The sequence below is a fragment of the Ambystoma mexicanum genome, chromosome 6p (assembly GCF_040938575.1).
Source record: "Ambystoma mexicanum isolate Mex_15411 chromosome 6p, UKY_AmexF1_1, whole genome shotgun sequence".
Lineage (NCBI taxonomy): Eukaryota > Metazoa > Chordata > Amphibia > Caudata > Ambystomatidae > Ambystoma > Ambystoma mexicanum.
In genome coordinates this window covers 577,323,110-577,344,477 of record NC_090935.1, presented here as the reverse complement: position 1 = coordinate 577,344,477, position 21,368 = coordinate 577,323,110, and the positions used below count along the sequence as shown (strand labels likewise).

The following is a 21,368-nucleotide window of genomic DNA, read 5'->3' as shown; positions in this document are numbered from 1 at the left end:
ATAGCAGAAGGGGGACACACAACCTCAAGGCTATATGAACAATTGTTAAGATCTAATAATTTGCAAGTGTTACATGCAAGAGGAAGCTGGGAAGAAGAACTCGGAAAACCCCTTAGCGATCAGGAATGGACCAGGGCGTTGAGGTATCCCAAAAAAGTATCAAGGAACGCAAGGTTCAGGCAAGCACTATTATATGTCACGCATAGGGCGTACCTCACGCCCAAGAGGATGAATACAATGAAGCTGGGAGAGCCCCGCACATGCCCCCGTTGCCCAGAGGAACAAGCAGACATGATACACATGTTTTGGACCTGCCCAGTGGTACAGGTCTTTTGGGACGAAATCAGACAAGGTGGCCGGAAGTGGACACCAAATACAAGAAGAAAATCCTGAGCTGTACCTGCTAGGCCTCTTCCCAAGAGGAGGTAGACATAGGTCGCATCTTGCAAAAATGAAAGACCTACTATGCATATTAGCTAAACGGCGGATAGCAATGGCGTGGAACTCAAAGGAGGGCCCAAGAATAGACTCATGGTGGGCGGATTTCAAGAAGTGGGCAATGACAGAAACGGCGATGTGGATAAGGGCGGCGCAGAAAGGAGTAGGGGAAACCGGACAAAAAATAATGGCATGGAACTGCCTGATGCAGGACTTATTTGAACAAAGAGGAAAGTGAAGAGGACGATCCGAGAAGGGAGGAGGAACAGTAGAGGAAAGACACTTGAGGTGTCACCCAGAACAAGAAGGTGAAAACTGAAAAACTTTGAAACTGCTACAAGGACAGAGGCAGCTCATACGACAAGATCACCTACCCACTCTGAGGTGAAGATGTGGAAGGATACCCACACATAGTGCCAAGCAGCCAGTCATGTTATATGTTTTGTTTGTTTTTGTAATGTTATCACAAAAACCAATAGTGTTTAAAAAAAATATATATATGATATGGCATTTATGACGCGCCTATACACAAGGGTTTCAAGGCACGACGAGGCAAGGAAGGGGGAACAGAGGGAAGACAGACAATGATCCTACTAGGCCAGGTATCATTCAGATCACGCAAGTGCTTGGGAAGGGGGAAGAGGAAAGGTGAAAGTGCAGGGGGGTGGGTAGGGGACAGTGCAATACATGGGATAATAGAATAAATAAGAAAGAAGTATGGCCAGCAGGTGGCAAGTGCAAGGGAAAAGGGTAAGTGCAGGCATCAGGTGTCAAGGGCTCGTGGTAGGACTGTAGGGATACAGAGAACAGTCCCCAAGTGCAGGTGTATCCAGGAGGGCAGTACAGGTGTGTGACTGGAGGAGAGGGTGACCTGGGCTCGAGATGAGAGGGTGGCCAGGTAAACCAGTGCAGTTTCAGTATAAGCCAGGAAATCAGCAAGGGAGAGGAGGAGAAAAAGCAGAAGCAAAGAGAAAGGTTTTGAGGTGCTTCCGGAACCGGAGATGGTTCTCAAGTTTCAGGGGGGCAGGGAGGCTGTTCCAGAGGGAGGCCCCAGCCGAAGAAAGTGATCTACCACCAACTCGTTGCTTGGAGAAGCGACTGACCCTGTGGGAGCTGGCGGTGGATGAGCAAAGAGCTTGAAAAGGAAGATATTTAGGAAGAGAGTTGAAGGTATTGAGGCCCCTGGCCCCAGAAGGCCTTCTGGACGATGCAGAGGGTTTTGAACTTGATTCTCGCAGCCAGTGCAGAGATTTCAGTCCTGGAGAGATACGATCCCTGGGCTTGAGGCCAAGGACAAGTCTTGCAGTCCGGTTCTGGATGAGCTGCAGAGGGTGGAGAGTAGAAGCAGGCAGATTTAGAAAGAGGCTGTTGCAATAGTCCAGCCTAGAAAGAACCAGAGCTCTGGAGACAGTGAGCTTCTGGGGGAAGGAGAGGAAAGGAAGGAGGTGCAGCTGGTAGTGTGACCTCTTGGAGACAGATATGAGGAGAGAAGGAGAGTGTGGAGTCGAAGATTACCCCGAGAATTTTAGCCTCACAGTTGGGAGCAGGGAGAGGGCCAAGAGGCCGGCCAGAGCGTGACAGGAAAGGAGGGTGTGGGTGTAACGATGAGGAGAATCTCAGTCTTGCTGGCAATCTTGCTGAACAACCTCCCCCTTCCTCTTCAGCCAGACTTCCTCAAATTCCAGAAGCTCCTCAAGACCTTCCTTTTCACTTCCTCCTTCCCTTCACTGCTAACCTCAGTCGCTGTGATGCTGACCAGGGCCCTTAGGTGTCCTTGGGCCACTGGCCTCACATACCCAATCGACCACAGCTTCTGCTTACACAGAGCACTTGCCTCGGCACCCACTGACCTACGCCTCCGTAGGCCTGCACTTACCCACTTTGCAGCTCAACGCTCCCTCACACTTACATCAGCTGCTCACCCACGAGCACGGACACTCAAGCACTTACCCCGCACTCCCTCTTCCCCCCCCCTTCTCTCTCTGCACTTGCACGTTCTGAATACCCACAAGGCATAGTAGGTTAGTCTTTTTTCTTTCAGTGTATACATTGTTTTCCATGTTCCCTCCATGTTGCCATGTGGGAGCTTTGAAACAATTTACTTGTTGTAAAAGCGCCTAACAAATGCACAATTAATAAATAAAATGTAGGATTCGTAAGTAGCTTTTAGCAACCACTCATCAAATCATACAGTTCAGAAACTCGATTCTTCCAGGTCTCAATGGTTTCCTTCACTTGCTTTCTCTTCTTTCGCTCTTTATTCACTCTTTATTCTCTTCTACCTTCAATGCTTTATCTTGACTGATAAATATGAGCATTCCAGTAAGGATACTCGCTCACTTCGGGCTTCCTCCAGGTCTCCTGTTTTCCTCGTTACCTGGATTCTGTCTGGATTATTTCACTGGGGTCCTTAATAGACTGGGATCTTTTCCTTGTGTCAGAATGACTTCTTGCTTCTTCAGCACTGGTATGAACTGCGTCTCCGCTCTAACTGTGCTCGCTTTGCTCTGCAAATGTGGCATGGGCGTCATCATGGACCTACTGGTCCACCTCGTACTGCTAGTGGTCACGCCACCACTTGTCCTTCACTGACTCTGGATGCCTCTTAGTGCGTCCTCCCTTCACCTCAGCATTCTGCATTATGTGTCATGTTGGCGGCCTCACTCAGCTGTCTTTCTCACATAAGATGCTCTAGGTCCCTCCTTCAGCGGGTCTCGGCCAGCTGATTTCAAACTCCCGGGCTCTCTCCCGTCCCAGGGCCCCGCCTCTCAGTTTTATGATGTTCTAATGGGGCTTCCCCGTACCGTATTGGAGTTCTTTTCTTTTGGACTCATCCTCGATATGTTCCCAATGATGATCTTCATCCCCGTTTTCTTCAAGTTTTCCTTCATAGTTACCAATGATGTATTTGATTGACAATAACAAATGTTTATTTGTTCTTCATGTCTTCCTTTGCAGGATGTTGATGATAGGGTAGTGATAATTTGTTTAGGGAGTTCCTCACAGGAACGGGAGTCCTCGTCTCCAGAGGTGGGGTCTCTCCCGGAGAGGTCCCGCTTGCCTCTACCGCTAGAGAGGGTATTGCGTAGTGGGCTCACCTCCCTAGCTTCACATGGAAAGGTTCCCCCCTGGGGAGAAGTGACGGAATCCCGCAATTCGTCAATTGCCTATACAAATCACTCCGTATGTGATCTTTGATAACTCAGATACACCAAGGATGCAAATATTATTCAGTTTAGATGCCCCTTCAAGGTCTTCATTCTTTGCTTCAATAACCTTTGACAGATAAACCATTCTCCTAAGATCATCCTTCGAGGTGCTCTATACAGCATGGAGACCCTGTTCTCCATTTCTTCAATTCAGTTACCATGGTGCTCCAGATGAGTCTGCAAAAGTCCACCTTGCAGGCCAATCGGTCCAACTGTGTATCAATATTATGAATGCAGGCCTTTAGGTCGCCAAACATCTCCCAGATAAGCCCAGCAACCTCTTCATTAGTTTGGCAGCATGCGTCCCCAGTCTGTTGGGTGGGGCTCCCTCCAGAGGACATCTGGGTATTCAAATGGGTTTTTCTCCTTGCTTCCTGTTCCCTCTATTGAAAGACAGCACGGTTTGTTCCATGTCCATCAGGGTACACACAGCACTTTACAAATTATATCCAAGACCATCAGCGGCAGCAGAACATCAAATCAGTGGGAGGTCACTTACGGCCTGTGGCAGAGCTGCAGGCCGTAATATCTATTTCCCACAGCACCCAGATGATCAAAGTACTGCTACAGTCACAGACATCTCGAACAGCACAGATAGCTCTAGAAGGCAATGCCAGCCCAACGAACAAGGAGAATGATTTAGCCAGAATCCAACGGGCAGTCATTGCCACTTAGAAGCTATGATGGTCTTTTCGCCTGCTTGGTTTCTTTTATCAGAGGCAGACTAGAGGCTCATCTTCCCCTGTAATCCCGCCAACTTCACCACTATACGTCTCCAAATGAAATGACCCCCATTGGGCCAGCACCCAGCCCAACGTCACCCGTACATGGACAGCTGTGGTGCTTCCCCACAAGTTTGAGGCAGCAGCAGGACTGGAAACCAGCAATGCTGGAGACGACCAGAAGGGTGGCCAGAACAATCACAGAGCTGAGGACCTTGACCGCTCACCCAAAGCCTCTCCACCACACAGGGGCAGGGGATTAATGGGCATGCACCAGTGCTGACCAAGCTGCCCCAAGCCCACCGACAGTCCTGGTCACCAGCTTGCTTCAGCAGCATCTCAGCACAGTCAACCAGAACAGATTGAACAGTATGCCTGCTCAAGACACTGCACCATCATGCTCCCCACTGGTAGCAGCATTTTAGATGTCATGAGGCCAGTTATTTTCCCTCAGGAAGGTGATGGATAGGTCCTGTGTACTGCAAAGGTCAGAGAGCCTTAGAAAAGTGCAGCCATCTTGCTTTGGATCCTCTACTCCCCCAACCACCGCAAAGTACCTTGTAACTGCAAAAAAAAGCACACTGATGGACGAACACAAAGCAATCCTTGGCAAGCCTATGGCAGGATTTTATGTGGTTAGCTATTATGTGGATTCAAGTGTGCAGTTGCACATCTGTAGCAAATTCCTCTATGACCCCATTCCCCATTGCCATGTTGCCTGTTCACCCATCTCAACTATTTTAACCCTTCTTCTGTTTCCGATACCCTTATAGTTATAAAAAGATGCAGGCTCACCTGGATCCCACAATGACCTATGATACACATATCAACGTCAAACTGGAACAACATCTCCTGCAGAACTACTTAACAATTCTAAGACAAAATCATTTTACACAAGTCCAATTGCAATTAAAAAAAAAAAGTTTTAATTTATATAGTGCATTCACAAAGGCGCTGCACACCGAACATTTTATATAGAATTAGTATTACCCAACTGAAGTGGTACTCATTAACTGACCTTCAGGTGGATGAAAGGCTGAGTAGGCTTTGTCGCGAATCAAACCTGTGACCTGCGGATCACACACAGATCTCAGCAACGAGTGCTCAGACTATGCAACTGTCCATTTCGAGAACAACTGGCCAATTTCCAACTTGCCTCACCTGGCAAAAGAAAACGACTTTAGGCAAAACTCCCTTCATGACTCCCATCAATCAGGTTGCAGGCTAGCCCTTGGAAAAGAATCATAGCTGCTTGATGCCAGGAACACATCTTGGAATAACTAGATGCCTCCCAATCCTTGGCCTTCTGCAGCATTCTACACCATTGATCATCACACTGACTGGATCAGCTGCTTCCTGGGCCAAAGATTGTAACAACCCAAACTGGGTGATTTCATCTCATTTGAGACTGTGTGGTGCCCTGGTGCTTTGCATCACCCCTCTCCTTTCAACACCTACATGCACCCTGTTACAGAGTAAAATTGGAGGTGCCACTTGCAGAAGTTAGGGGGAATTTGAGGGTAGGGATGCCATACTGGCCAGAGGATCTCTCAGAATCTGTCACTCTCCCAAGTCAAGGAACACAGAACTATGCTATCACATAACTCACATAGTTAAATCCAAACCCCTATAATTTGAAATAAAATAATGACAAGGTCAATGGCTCTAAATAATGGAACATGCTTATTAAATTATATGAAATTAAAATATTTTCAATCTTAATTTATGGTATGGCGGCCTTCTGTTGGGAAGGGATGCAGTGGTAAGTCAGATTGAAAGTGAAATCCAAAGATGCTCGAACTGAGTAAATCAGTTTCTATTGAAGGAATAGGAAATTGAATCTGCATTAACATTATAGGAGGCAATGAGACAAGTTAAACAGGGAAAATAAAGGGTAAAGAGTGTGCATTGTAAACAAATTGCAAGAAAGGATTTCCCAAGAAAAATGATAATCCATTATTCAGATTGAAAATGTTCATTAAAATCAATGGGCCTCATTACGACCCTGGCGCTAAGGGATTATCGGTACCAGTAAGGGTACCCGTACCCGTAATCCCTAAGCGCCCGATTACGAGGTCCCTTTGCGGGTTCCCACCTTAACGGCTGGTTTTAACAGCCGTTAAGGAATGGACCCGCAAAGGGACCTTGGTGCCAATTACGGTACTGAATTTTGCGGTACCGTAATTACCGCCTTCCCCATTCCCATTATGCCCGATGGGGCAAGAATGGGGAAGGGCCATGGAGGAAGGGGGAATTACCGCCATGGACCATTGTGCTATTAGCACCATGGTTTTCCGCCTGGGTCGTAATGAGGCCCAATGTATCTAACTGGAATGTTGGATTAATATGATCTTACACGGAGGAGATATTACAATAATATTAATTTAATATTCACCCAATATCTTTTGGTATATCCACAGATGTCGGAACAGCCAAATACTATATATACAAAAAAGAAAGGACACAATCTAGCGGCAGTGGTCTGCCCCAGGGATGATGTACCAGGGGGGCCAAGGAAACCTGTATTCACAACAAAACAAAGGTCCTGGTACATCAAAGGTTGGCCCATGTGAAGTGTAAATGAATTAGAATCATTCACAAGGTCCAATCCTGTTTAACTATTCAAGGTATAAATGTTGCATGCGTTAATGTGTGTTCAGACACTCCTTCAAATTAAACATGAAGAATTATTAGAATGGAAATGAAACTTTTATATCAAAAAGGTAGTACACATGGTCAAATCTGACACGTGAAGACATATATAATCAATAATATAATTGGCACATACAAATATTGAGTGTGGAGTCCTTTACACAATAAAAACAGAGAATGGTGCATGAAAGAAAAATATGAAATAAAACTGAGCATTAACATAAATTAGTTCATTAATCACTTTAAAGTTCAGTTTCAATCAAACCAGATGAAAATGACTGTGTTCTTGCTAGAAATTCACAAGTGAAGTCGGTAACCAGTACTGTTATATTGTTATACAGTTGTGAAAATCCCAAAGTTAAATCTTATTGTATGTTGGGATCCAAACAAACATGTTAGATAAGGTAGGGTGCGTGGAACAGGATAATACATTCTGCACAAATGTGAAGATTGTGCAGCTCTTAGTATGAATTCAGCAACTCAAGGTACTCTGTACTAAATTATTAAAGAGACAAATGGTTAAGAGATATTTTGCATAAAATGTTGTTATAGTTCGGTTGAGATAAAAGACTTAATGAAGCTCAGAACAAATCTTTATGTATTCATTGTTTTAACCTGTAAGGACTTTTAGAGAAAGTAAAGGATATGGTTAATACAGCTTCATAAATGTTGGATGCAGCGATTTGCTAGACAATGAGGTGTGCTATGGGCGCAACTCTGGGTCCCAGCTGCAATCGGCTCCACAGTCCAGTGATGTTCTCATCCAAGTGCACTGTCATACAACAGCAATCCTTATATAGGCAGATCTGATTCAGGTGTGCAAGGTTGCATCCTACTGGGAAGTACCAGGATGTAACAGCAAGGAATTCTGGTTCTTGAAGTTTAGAGCCAGCCAGGATCAACTCTGTTATTCAATGATTGCCCTCAGTGGGGAGGGCAGGATTACCAACAGTGTGGCACTCCAAAGTCAGGAATAGGTAACCTGGGTGCAGCCCCTCTCGAGCCCCAGACTCCAGTGACATGTATACACAAAAGAGCGGTGGTAGGGACTGTTGAGTTGGACTTCTAGAATCTGGCATGGTGGACAGATTTACTTGTGTTGGTGATTGTTCAAAAATTTTACTAAGTAAATGTTACCCTCTATTTCAGGACACACTACCCAGAATGGACGGCCAAAAGGTGGGTGAAATGGGATTTAAGAGGCAAAGGGATTTATTCCTAATGTTATCCTATGGAGTACAGGCGGGACAGAAAGACTGCATTTACTTACCCCCTGACTCAGATTTTCCCATATCACTAGAGGCGTGATGTTCCGTCGCTGGGGGCTTGATCTTCCGCCGTTGGTTTCGGTAAGAGGTGCCCAAGAAGTGTGGGTTTGAATATTATTCCGGCCTGGTGCAGGTGCAAGATGCAACCACTGTTGATGAAGAAATGCAGGAAACACTGATGCAGACACCCACAGGACACATCACAACTTGAAGAAAGGAGCGTTACAGCGACGGTCTCTGCACACAGGCAACGACTGACATCCTTCCAGTCGTGGTCACAGAAGCTGCTTCAGGACAGGATCCCTTGTTGCTGGGATGCTGAAATTCAGGGAGAATGCCACTCATGGGCCAAGCTGGCGACCACTGAATTTCCATACTCTAAGACAGAACAGCAACGCTTCTGGCGAAGTAGCCCACGATACAGCTGGTCAGTCCTCTGTGCAGTCCAGGGAAAAATCTAAAGTCTCAGAAGGGCAGGATCCTTGAGTAGAGGTCGGGACTAGTTGGTCCCACTAGTCCAAGGACTGAAGCACTGCTCTGGGTCTTTGGAGATCAGGCAGAGGAGCAGGGCTTCACCGAGCTGGCTATTGGAAGAGATGCTGGGCCACTTCAGGAGTAGTCTTCCTATCTTCATCAGACTGCTCTTCTTCGAGGGATTCCTGGGCGCAATTATAATCTGAAGAAATGGCTGCAGAGGTCCTCTTAACCAAGATCCAAGCTGGGAGACAGTCCAAGCCCACCAATGGTAAGTATCTGGATTAGTCAAACAGCCGGTAGGTGTCCAATCAGGGACAACTAATAGTTTCACATCTGCCGAACCTCTAGACTTTCTGGCACCACAGAAGTGGAGTGGGACTAGACAGTCACATCCACTGCCTGGGCCACAGGCACACACAAAGGCAGCACTAGTCTGCAAAAGCAGCAGCTTTTCTGGGCAAGCGCATTAACCTATAAGGGATTTAATGACTTATTGAATGCTTTACTTAACCTCAAAGAGTCAGAACAGGCGGGGGTCCGTAGAAACTATTGAGGGAAAGTTGCCAAAAGAGAAATCTTTCTCAACAGCCTCCCATTAAAAAGGTTAAACTATATTGAAGAAATATGGACTCAAAAAAAAGCATATAAATATTAACTAAAATGACTAGATTTAAAATTAACTAAACAGATCGATACCACCTGCGGATGGTGGTTTGATTCTAAATATGCAGCTGTTACTGGGGAACAAGCAGTTTTCTAGCTAGGTATGCTGCAGGAGCAGGGTGCATATGTTTTCAAAAAAGGCAGAGCAGAGGATGGATTACACTTTTTATAAAAAACAGTACATTGAAAAATACATACTGAAACATATCTCCTGTATCTTTTGGTCAATTATATCCATCTACGAAAGTAAAAATAATTAAGCTTTCATATTGCACTTTAAGAGTCTAACCGTGGGACCAGGATTTAAACCTGTGCTGCTGTGTGCCGTCTTGCTTCCAAGACAAACGCGTTTTGCCCTGAGCTATCCCTTCCGGCATTGTTCGGCAGAAGCAAGCTCCAAAGTAATATTTTATTACCAAATCCCAATCCTTCATAGTGTATGGAAAAACAATATCGATACAAAATATATGACTTGCTGATTAATAAAAACAGGGGGCATACAGGGTTAGCATGCAGGAAGGAAGACGCTGGCATCGTAGTAGTCTGGGTCCAAACCAAGGTAGAGAGAGGTTAATGATGGCTAGTGTGGGAGGAAGTGGGGGGAAACTAGGAAGTCTGGGGGGAACCCACACAACGTTTTAAAAATATTTCAAAACAAATTTGGCTGCAAAAGAGACTACAGTGTAGGAACCAAGGCTGTCAGAGTGTGGGGGCATGAACAGAGCAATCCAACAAGACAAGACCAGAGTATAAAGTGAATTGGTGTTCCACAGGCTGTACCACATACATCCAAATGAGACATCCGTTATTTAGTCCATAAGCATGCATGCTGAAACTTGATTCAATTATTTTCAATTATTTACACTTTTGTTATTGTCTTGTCCCTTCTTTGGCCCTTTATGGGGGATCCCCATGTACTTCCACTATACACAATGCCCTGGATCATCTATACACACCCCAATAACCCTGCCCCCGCTTTCTGATGTAAATGCAATTTCCAGGTTTTACATGAGTTTTGCCCTTTTCCTCGCAGGTCTTCAAGAAACATATGCAGACTCAAAGGTGGTAATACCACCAATGCCATGCCAACAGGCACTCGGGTTCAAATAGAGTTTTGACAAAAACGATGCAGAAAATGTAGATGAAAACCAACACCCAATAAGGAATGTTAAGAACTGAATGTTGTATGTATTGGATTTATAAGGTGAAATCCTAGACAAGAAGAAAAAGAGTGCTCCATGTAAGGAATGCATGTAAGGGGTTACACTGAGTAGAGTGGGAAGGGGGCAGAGAGTCGCAGAGGAGCCAGGATGGGTAGTGCCAAAGGAGATGGGGAAGCAGCTCTGGAGGGGTAAGTAGTAGTTGGTTCCTTGAATAATAGGGTCTTAAGGTTCTTCTTGAAGTGTAGGCTGGAGGACCACCACATTATATTTATTGGCAAATTGTTCATGAGACAGGGTGTGTAGCAGGAAAAGGCCAGTTTCCGTGCGTTTTCCTCTTGGGGTCCTTTGTTTCCAGTCTAGCAATGTTATGGCTTCCCGTAACGCCTTGGTCTTGGAGTTTCTCGGACAGGTAGAGTGATGCTTTGATTGTGACCACTTTATAGATTATGCAGGCTGTCCTGAACAAGATGCCGCTTTGAAGGGAGAGCTAGTGCAACTCCTTGAGGAGGGTGATGTGGCAGAATTGGTTTAGTCCAAAACTAAGCATTCTGGATGTCTTTCAGAGGGGCCAAGCTGGGATCTGTGACTCATCCAAGTAGGGTGTTGCCATCATCCAGGTGTGAGATGACTGGTTAGCTTGGACAACTGTTCACACTTTGCAGAGGATTTCAAGCTGGTACCATGGTGTTTGGGTCTATTGTGGCGATTTGTTTTAAATGAGAGGTCACAGCATATGGCCATGCCAAATGATTTTGCACTTGGCAAAAGTGGAGGCGTGAAACGGTTGACCTTCACATGTTTAGCAACCATTTCTGGATTTGGGCATACTTGATAAACTCTAAGTAAAAATGAAGCACGTGGTATTCGATCAATCAAGGAGTACAGGAAGACCAGAACTGAGGCCAGTAAATTGTGGATTTCGCATGGATTCTGCAGAGACCTGTACACTGCCACACAGGAATCAAGATACAAACTAACCTGCATACCCCAATGAAGGTATTAAAAAAAATAAAAAGTGAGGAGGTAGAACCTGATCTTCTTGCCCTAGTGGTAATTAACCACAACATATTCTATGGCAAAGCATAACTCTTTTTCATGTTCTATGGAGCAAGAAACTTGGCAGGAAAACAACTTACACCCTCTCAGCCCCAGACCACCATGGTCTACATTTAAACATTGCATTGCTATACAGGGAGGCTCACAGCCCAGGGTTTGTAAGGTTGGTAAACAATTGTGGATACCTTAACCAACTGCACGGTTGCTCGTTCACGAGTGCACATGGTGAATAGTGAACAGAGTAGCCATGACATTCTTTTAACCATTTAATGAGTCGAAATCATGCATGTATTACTTACTATTTTATTGGGGAATAAGTTAAGGCCCATTCTGTGTCCCTTATCCAAAACTCACTCCCTAGCTATACTCCAGTCAGCACAAACACAAATACTCAAAGGAGCTAGTGGGGGGAGCAGTCAATGCTAGTTGTGCTGTGGAAGCAATCCTGCTTTCCTCATGCCTCGCTACTTTCCTAAAGAAAAACCTGAGGCAAAGGGTACCACTGGAAATGCATTGCTTGCATTGCAGCCCTTGAACAAGTCAAGGCGGTCAAAGGGTGAAATGGTGAAAAGTGTTTTTTAAAATATAAATACCTCAGGTGAAGTCATGTCAGTGGGAATGAATGGAAACCAGCATATACAACAAAATGGTTCCAAGGACAATGCAAACTGAAGGAAACTTACAGGCCACTGCTCTTCTACTGGAGTACCCAAAGTTTCAAATATTCGCGTGAGTTGATCCAGATCTGAATCTCCTGGTAAAAATGGAACCTGTGGTAAACAAAAGAAAAGGGTATTTGCTTAGAATATAGTGTGTACTCGTTTTTATGGTGCAAACTGTGCTTTAAACAGAGCAAGCCCACCCGTGATTACTACAATCTAATTCTGTCTGGATCAATGCTCTGCAGAAGCCGGTTGAAAATAAAAAGAAATACTTCTGGCAGAGCAATTTTGTTTAGCATTCAAACTACAATATTTGATTTTGTACAGCGCCAACAAGGCCACGCTGCTGTTCAATAGAGGAAAACAAAATATAGAAGAGGCCATTAGGGGGGGAAGGTTCCTTTTTCTCACTGGAGAGTTATAATGCATGTTGGCCGACTTATTCGATTTACATTACCCATTTCTCCCCTGCAAGACTTTTTCTCCAAAGTTTGGTCATTTACCACATCGCACCACCTCCACTTCACTTGCCCCATTACTCCATCTCTACGAAAAGTACAAAACATTTAAACAACCCAATAAGTAAAGACTGATGCCTAGATTACACAATGCACACAGCCAGCAATACTCACCATATACCCTCGCACCACCACTCAAAGCATACACTAACTTCAAGTACACACCAACCTAAGCTGTCCGACTTCAGGATTTCAACATGTATTCATACAAATACTGTGTGATGAATCCGATGTCACTCCTTTCCCAGAGGTTGCCTCTTCCCATGTGGCCCTGGGATGGTGGCCGCTATCTGATCCTGACCCTGGGGACGACTATATGAGGGAGGACCCACATTGGGGGAGGCGACCCACAGGGAGATGACCCGGCATCATCAGATGAAAACACATATGCCCTTTTCCTTTAAGGAATATCTCCTCCGTTTCTCATGCATTTATGGCATACTGCAACTGTCACATTCAACCACCCATAAAACATACTGATGGCATCTTTCAATATTCTCTGAATAGAATGCCAAGGACTACCTATCATTCCCATGTAAATAGAAACACTGCGATAAGGAGACTGAATGGAGCAATGAGGATCGGTGAAGCCAACGATGTGCTCTAGTGGTTGCGAGCGTATGATGGGTGCCGGGACATTTAAAAACCCTGACCACCATGGGGGAGGGAGATATTGTCTGGAGAAGCTTCATCCTCTTAGTGATGAAGGAGGGACTGCCGAGCCATAGAGAAGACCGTGGAGCCTTGAGGCTCGGGTAGACAGAAGGAAAAGGACAACTAGAGCGGGTTTGCCATGCTGGGACCGTAGCAGGAAGAGAACGAAAGTCTTCCTGGCGGCCACAGGAGCAGAGAAGCAGTGCCAGCACCGCCCAAACACGGAAAAGGACTCCGCAACAGAGCGGGAGCTGCAAAGGACGCGAGAGTCCCTTGGCGAAACCAGTGAGCCCACAAAGTGCAGACGAGAAGCTGGAGCGCTTGTTCGCGTTTACCATGAGAGAACTGGAGAATGCCACAGAAAGTCGGTGATCCTGAGAAGGCAAGCTGGGAAAGCAGGGTGCTTCGACAATGCCATCAAGGACAGATAAGAGCCAGGGAAGTGAATGAAAGGGATTTGAAACATTATGTTAATAGGAATAATAACAGAAGACACGTTTGTAGAGTGAACTGTATGAGAAAGTATACCAGGCAAACGCAAGCTTACGAGTTAAATTGCATTGAATGTGAAGAAGAACCTTGCAGGCAAGTATATCAGGTGTACTGCGAGGCTGAGACCTGTATCCAAGTTGTTTTGTTGAACTCCTGCTCTTATGATTTTGATTTGTTTGAACAGGCCTTGGGAAGGGAGACAATTCCCTTGGAGTTATCCTCTTGGGCTATAAAGAACATTTGTTGTCTTATTGATCTGTTGTACTGGTGAAGAGAAACTTGGGGAAGGGAGCCATTCCCTGGAACTGTGAACACTATCCATTGGGAACCTTTGTACTGAAGTTACACCTTTCTTTTGAACTTGAAAATGTATGCACTTTCAAGCCAGAGGCATTACCCTTAGCCCCTTAGAGTTACTTTTAAAATGTGATGGCAAGGATAGTATTAAGGACACAGGACAGACCCTTAGTTTTGGTTGAGGTAGGGGAATACCTCAGAGTAGGGAATAGAGAGGCATTCTCCAACTTCTTTATCATTTAATAAAGGTTTGCAACCACAATCATGAGTTCTCTGTGTCCGTGTCTCATTCCTGGTCCCTCACAATTGTTAGAATCTTGCAGGGGAAATCCTGGTGCCTTTGGAAGCACTTGTGTCTGCGACAGAGCATGGGTCCAACACGCCCTAGACCACTCTATATAATGTGGTCTAGTAGTTCCACAAAGTTGGCGTTGTGCACCACACCCAAACACGGTAGATAAATGCAGCCGACTGGAGCCAATTCTGGTACTGTTCCTGTTGATGCTTCTGGTTATTCTGAGCCTTCTTCTCTCACCTCCATGTATTCTCACTTCATGCTCCATTTCTTCCTCTTCTGGTCCAGCCTTACCTTGCTTCGTCTTGGTCTGCAGCAAGCTTTTAGCTACTCCTCACATTGGTTGCCTCTCCTGCAAAGAGAACAGCTCCTCCTTGCCAACGCTCTTGAGCTGCAAAGTGTTTTGTCTTTCCCTCTTGGACATTGCGGTCATGCTTCCTTTATAAGTTGAGCTGTTATTCAAGGCTGCACTAACAGGGTGTCTCATTACTGCAATCACCCCTATCTCTTCAACAAACACCTAACACCATGCACACCAGTGATTGGGAGACTGGGGCAGTAACTTACTTGCTGTCAAAAAGGCTGTTAAATATGAAAAGTACAATTCACAACACAGTTCTACACTTGCACTTCAAATCCCTGAATGCCAAAAGGATGCAGCATTTAAAACGGGACTTTAAATGAAGTTGAATTTAAATAAAATGCAATACTGTTTGATTTTCAAAATAACCACACGCAGCGCTTTTGATTTTTATCTCCCTGCGTGCTTGACAAATCTAGCAATGTTGGCGCACAACACACTTTTCAAAGCAAACACTTCCTTTATTTTGGAGAACCTTTTTAATCACCACACTGCAATGCAAAATGTCCCTTCTCTAAGGAAGCAATTCCCACGTTCTGCTTTCCCACGTTCACACTTTTAAATCAGTGACTTCCCTCCGTTTAATTTTGGGAAGACCCTGTTCTGCCCCAACACAAACCGGTTACTCAGTTGATTATTTGGGACCCCTCTACCTTTAAGCACGTTCTGTGGAATGAGGAGCAGTCGTGAATTTAATTTGTATGCACCCCTTCTTTTAGGGAAATTTGGGGTTGGCAAAAAGAAGGCTATATTTTTTTAAATTCACAATGGAAGCAAGATTGTAGATTTCAACCTTCAGACAGTTTACTCTCTGTAATTCGGCTACATGGGAATTAATTGATTTTGTTGTATCACATTGTTTAGGGTCTACTGCCTGCCCCCCACCCACTAATTAAGGGCAAGGTATGAACTCTAGCAGGTCCCCACAAGATTTAGTTTGGATGGACAAATCAACTTACAAAAATATCATTTGTATTCATATATCAAAAGGTAAAAGAATCTTATGTATACATTTTACAGACAACACTTCGACATTTCAACATATTTCTCTAACATCATTCTCAGTATATTCAGGCACAAAACACCCTTTTCTCAACATAAGACCCAAACAAAACCTAGATCTAACATATACATGTGTATGATACAAGCACGCCTCTGACTTATTCAGCGAGCTTTCAAAAATTGCTAGTCCTTTTGTTATGACCTGCCCTTTGTTTGTAGTGTAGTAGTTACTGCTGGAAAAGTCGACAGTGTGTTTCGGCCGTCTCTAGAACAAACTGCTGCTCTTATCCATTGCGGCCTTCATCAGGACGTAACCAATTCTTGGATGCAACCAAATGTGTTTGTCTGCATTTAGTTGCCAGACCAATAGTGGGGTCCTGAATAGACCACTTCTTCTATTAAGCAGTATGCCTTATGCGCCAGTGCCTGCGTGTTGCAGGAAAAGTATCCACAGGTAATAGCCTCTGTTCTCCAGGAATTCAATTTAGAGCAGGGTTGCCCTTAGGAAATGTGGAATAAATCCTCCCATGCTTGGTGGTCCCCCAGCCCAGATTCTTTGCCCTTGGGTGCTGCCAGCTAGCTCTGGGACAGGGATGTTTTATTTAATCTCTGAACCCCTAATCTAGCTCCCAAAATATTGAAAGATGGGTATAGATTGAAAAACAATTTCATAACATTTCTTCTCCAACTACAATCTGGGAAGTTTGAGATATCCTGGTAAAGTACTAATCCTAATAATAATATTGAGCTATCATTCTGAGTCCAGCAATGTTAGTTTGTGCATTCACCAAGCCTGCTAGGAAAAACCTTGTCTTTGCCAGACTAGGATAACAAACATAAATCAATTGTTATGTCCGCTTCCCTCAATATGTTTAGACAACATAAATAGAACGTTAGATGATTAATTATTTAGTTCTCGATTTATGTCCTTGTATAAATAGTACCTGTCGGGGGTCTCATAAACCTTTAAATAAGTCATCAATATCTTCCAATTGATAATTGCTGCTAATAAAGATAGCCGAAGTTCGTATCAAATTAAAGAAATTGTTATAGAAGGTAGCCCCAATACCCTCCCGATGGCAAACCTTCAAGCGTGTTCAACCACAATTTGGTTTTGACAATTATCCTCAAACTCAATGTGCGCTGAATAGAGGTAGAAATTGGTTTCCCCAAAACCGGGAAACCCAAGTACTTGAATGAATTAACCCTATGCCTATTATGTTGATACACTTTCTACACAATGCTTACCATCATTTCTCCTATTTGAGAAAAACAATTTTGCATTTGTCCTCATTGATTTCTAGACCATTTTATATCATATAATCCTTTATGGCATTGGGTGAACGACAGACCAAATTAGAGTGCAATCAAACAAGACTAAGTCATCAGCATACAGTTGCCAGTGAATTTGGGTATTACCCCAATTGGGAGGAAATGCGCTTCTAGTTTTAAGTTGTCCCGTATGTCAGAAATATACAGGAAACAAATAATGGGGACAAAATACAGCCTTGTCTCAGGCCATTGGAAGTTAGAACTATACCCGAGAGCAATCCCTTAGAATTGTACCGAACATACAGAGGCATATTCATATGTCTGTCCCTAATGGGGCCCAGAATTGACAGCGGCAGTCTTCAGTTTTAGCCGCAGTTTTCCCCTATGGACCTTATCGAATCCCTCCATCAGCATATAGTAGTCAGTGAACTCTGGTATCACCCAACTTGGGAGGAAATGCTCTTATAGTTTTAAGTTGTCACCTGTGTCAGAAATATACAGGCAAAATAATAATGGGGCCAAAATACAGCCTTGTCGCAAGCCATTGGAAGAACTCTACTCAAGAGTGATCCCTCAAAATGTAACCGAACATACAGGGACATATATTTATGTCGGTCCCTAATGGGGCCCAGAATCAACAGCGGCAGTCCTCAGGTCTTCAGTTTTGGCCACAGTTTTCCCCTACTGGCCTTATCGAACGCTGCAGTGAAGTCTATAAAAACCAAATATAGTTTGGGTTTCTTCACCCAGGCTTCTTGTGGAAATATTTGTATAACTAAGCATTTGAAGGATTGTCCTACATTCTTGAGAAAGCGTGATTGCACCTTAACTATCCTCTTTGCACTGTAGGCCCAGGTTTCTTTTCTAAAGGTATGGAAGCAAAAATGCTGTCTGTGATGTCCAATAGCGCGATGGGTCTATAATTTTACGGCAAGTCTATCGCCCTTTTTATATATGGGTATGATGTAGGATGACTTGCACGACAACAGTATTTACCTTTGTCTTTACACTTCAGTAAACAATTTGAACATTATATTCTTCCATAAAGGAATGTTTTTATAGTCAAATGTGAAAATACATCAGGACCTTCTGCTACAGACTTAGTAAGCTTACTCATATGTTCCATTACAATCTCCCTGGTGATGTCCAGTGACCATTTAGCTATGTCTATTGAATGTACATCCTTATTTTTGAACTCATATTATAAAGCACAAACTAATGCTAGGGGCCGGATTATTCAAAAAGAGGCAAAAAGCCTTCAAGATTTAGGTCAAAATAATTTAGAGCTTATACAATGAAATACTCTTCAGGGATCTATTTGCTGGTCACAAAATTACATCTTTAATGTTTACAAAAGTTAGGACAGGAAACACTGCCACTATTATATACACATTTGTCACAAAGCACAAAGGGTGTGCATAATTCAAGCACAGAGACCCATCTTTTCCATAATTCCATATTGTGCAAAATATACATCAACAACTGTCACCTTTAGACAGTGTATTCACAAGACATACATCAATCTAGAACGTGAAGGAAACCATCAACACCACATTAAACTAAGCGAAATATCGATAAATTGTTTTTCAGCCCTTGTAGAGTCAATTCGGCTCTCGTGTCCATAATGGCCTTCATCAGGACAAACAATTATAAAGGCCTTTTAATGGATCCACCCATAAGGTCACATGGAAGAATTGTACCACAGATTCCCGCAAAAGAATAACAGAAAACTGTTAGGTGTATTTAAATGATATTCCCTTAGAGTCTGTCATAATTTTAACAAATACATACAGATTCAGTGCCGTACCTTGGTGAGCACCTGGTTTCGATCCAAGACACAGTGGATCTACCCATCAACTGTACTTTGGGTTTCCATGACCATACCTAAAAAAATGAAATTGTGCAAATGTAATTGTTCAAGGTTCCATTTTATTATATATTGTTATGGGGAATTCTCAAAGTTAGCATATAATTCGCCATACGTGCTATCGTGCATCGTTTGGCAAGGCAAGCTGTGTTAACAGCAATCCAAATCACCGATATCCATGTTTCCTTGATGCAAGTATTTGGGAAGTAGTTCATACTGTGAGAGAAATACCACAAAAAAGTATATACAATCACTGAGTTATATGGACCGCTGGTCCAAAAGGCAGCTCAAGTCAGTATGATTGTGTTATGTCCCCAAAAGTGAAAAAACATTTGAAAAAACACAGGCTGAAAGGAACCGGGGTAGGTGGAGTAGCTCAGTAAATGTTAATCATCTTGTGCCATGTTCAGAATCCCTTGTCCTTTAATGTGCGTATGGAGGCTAATCTAGTAACTGGGAGTGGAGAAAACATCAATTGAACCGGCCACCAGGAAAGTGTAATCAAATCTGGTGGAACAGCTCAGTAAATGTCAGTCACCCAGTGCTCTGTTCGCAATCCCACATTCCTTAGTCAATATACCAGGGCTTACCTCGTAACTACGAACAAGTACAGAATGCTGGCCAAGTGAAGCTCCCATTGTGGTTTTGTCTCCAACCGCGATACCCATCGGACCAATTAGCACTATGGGGTATAAACAACTAGACTTGTTGAATTCGGTGCCGGGAAACCGTCGAAAAACGGGCACCATTTTTAAACTGGCAGGCCCCATCTATTGTATTCGTAGGAGAAAACCCATGGTGCCTGTTGCAGCTAGATTGATCTTAATGCCCACCAAAATACAGCACAGATTCGAACCTCCCTTGAATCTCATACATGCTCGACTAGTACACTACTTCGGCTATACAGCAGTAAGTTCATCTTCTCAATTATTTCAGAGCCATCAGTGGGCATAGCAGTCATGGCTGGTCCAAGAGTCAAATATTTCAACAAATATCATTTGTATAGTCAATTCCAAAACTGTGCATCCTCAATCCCAGCTTATTTTTACCATCGATATTTTGGCATTTAAGGACATACGTCAGACATATGAGATTAATCGGTGTCTGGGCCATCCGGAAACAATTTATACACTCCATCCAATATTTGAATAGTCATTAAATGACTTATCCGAATTGTGTTCCAGAGCCATTGTAAGCTTCAGTTCATCATATGTTTGCATATAACATTGGTGGAAACATAACAAATAACAGCAGCATTTTGTAAACACCAATGTGATTTTCATCATCTATAGGTCTATCTAGACAGGTATGCTTTCTTAGTCCTAATGCTCAGTGGTGACCATATCAAAAAACAAAAATTTGAATGAGGTCATTTTTAATGTTTTGCACAGTGACATTCTGTTCACCTATGTAGTTACACATCATTAAGTGCCTCACAAAGGCCCCCCCCCCCGTTCCCCTCCAGGGGGGAAGTGTGCCCCTTGGTCCTCACATGCTGTGGCAATCACTGTTTTATTAATGAGAATGATGGAAAATACATTTGTACCAGCAGTTCGTTCAACTGCGCGAGTCACCCGTTCAGCCCACCCCTCTTGGGTTTAGTATGACCTGCTGCATCACCACCCATGTGAGATCTTTATCTATGTGTCTATGTCTTGTGAGGTTTATCAGATACGCAATTCCGAACACATGACCTATGTTCAGAGATGCGCTGTTTGACCGGCCTCTTTCTATTTCCTATGTATAATAAGGTCGCATAGATCACATGACTATTGTTGTAATTAATTAAGCCGTTAAGTGTCCATTTGAAATCATTGTGTTCAAAAGTTTTGGTGTTATAAGTGAGTGGACAGAATTTGCGGTTACTGCATCTGTAGAGGCCCTGCACTGGGGGATTGTGATTGATCCACCCACTGGTCTGTATGTATGAACCAGTTTCTGTCATAGGTGTTCACTACACTTCAAGGCAAAGAGGCTTTTGATAGTTCCAGGTTGTTTGATTATATGCCAATTTTTCAGGAACCTTTTCCTGATCAAGGTGCTGACCGGGCTAACACAAACCAACCTAGCACTGGTTTTCTTCACTCGTTTAGAAATGCCAACCTATACATCACTGTTTGCAGCTCTTTTATATGCCTGTTTAATGGTCTTTTTTTAATTCAAGCTCATAAATCACCAGCATGTGTATACACATCCGTCTATCCTGTGCAATTGCAATTATGTCGAATGTGGAGAAATTCATAAGGCAAGTTTTCTTTTAGACTCATAGGACGGAAACTTATGCAGAAGGCCGTTTCGAT

General features: G+C 43.7%; 1 protein-coding gene across 3 annotated transcripts in view; it reads right to left on the bottom strand.

Moving 5' to 3' along the window:
- Positions 1–21,368, bottom strand: part of CDK7 (cyclin dependent kinase 7) — a 633,476-nt gene that overhangs the window by 229,920 nt on the left and 382,188 nt on the right. For all 3 annotated transcript variants that reach the window (XM_069627397.1, XM_069627399.1, XM_069627398.1), the window contains one exon: positions 12,332–12,418. In XM_069627397.1, coding sequence (XP_069483498.1) covers positions 12,332–12,418 — 87 coding nt within the window. The remainder of the gene's footprint in view (positions 1–12,331; positions 12,419–21,368) is intronic.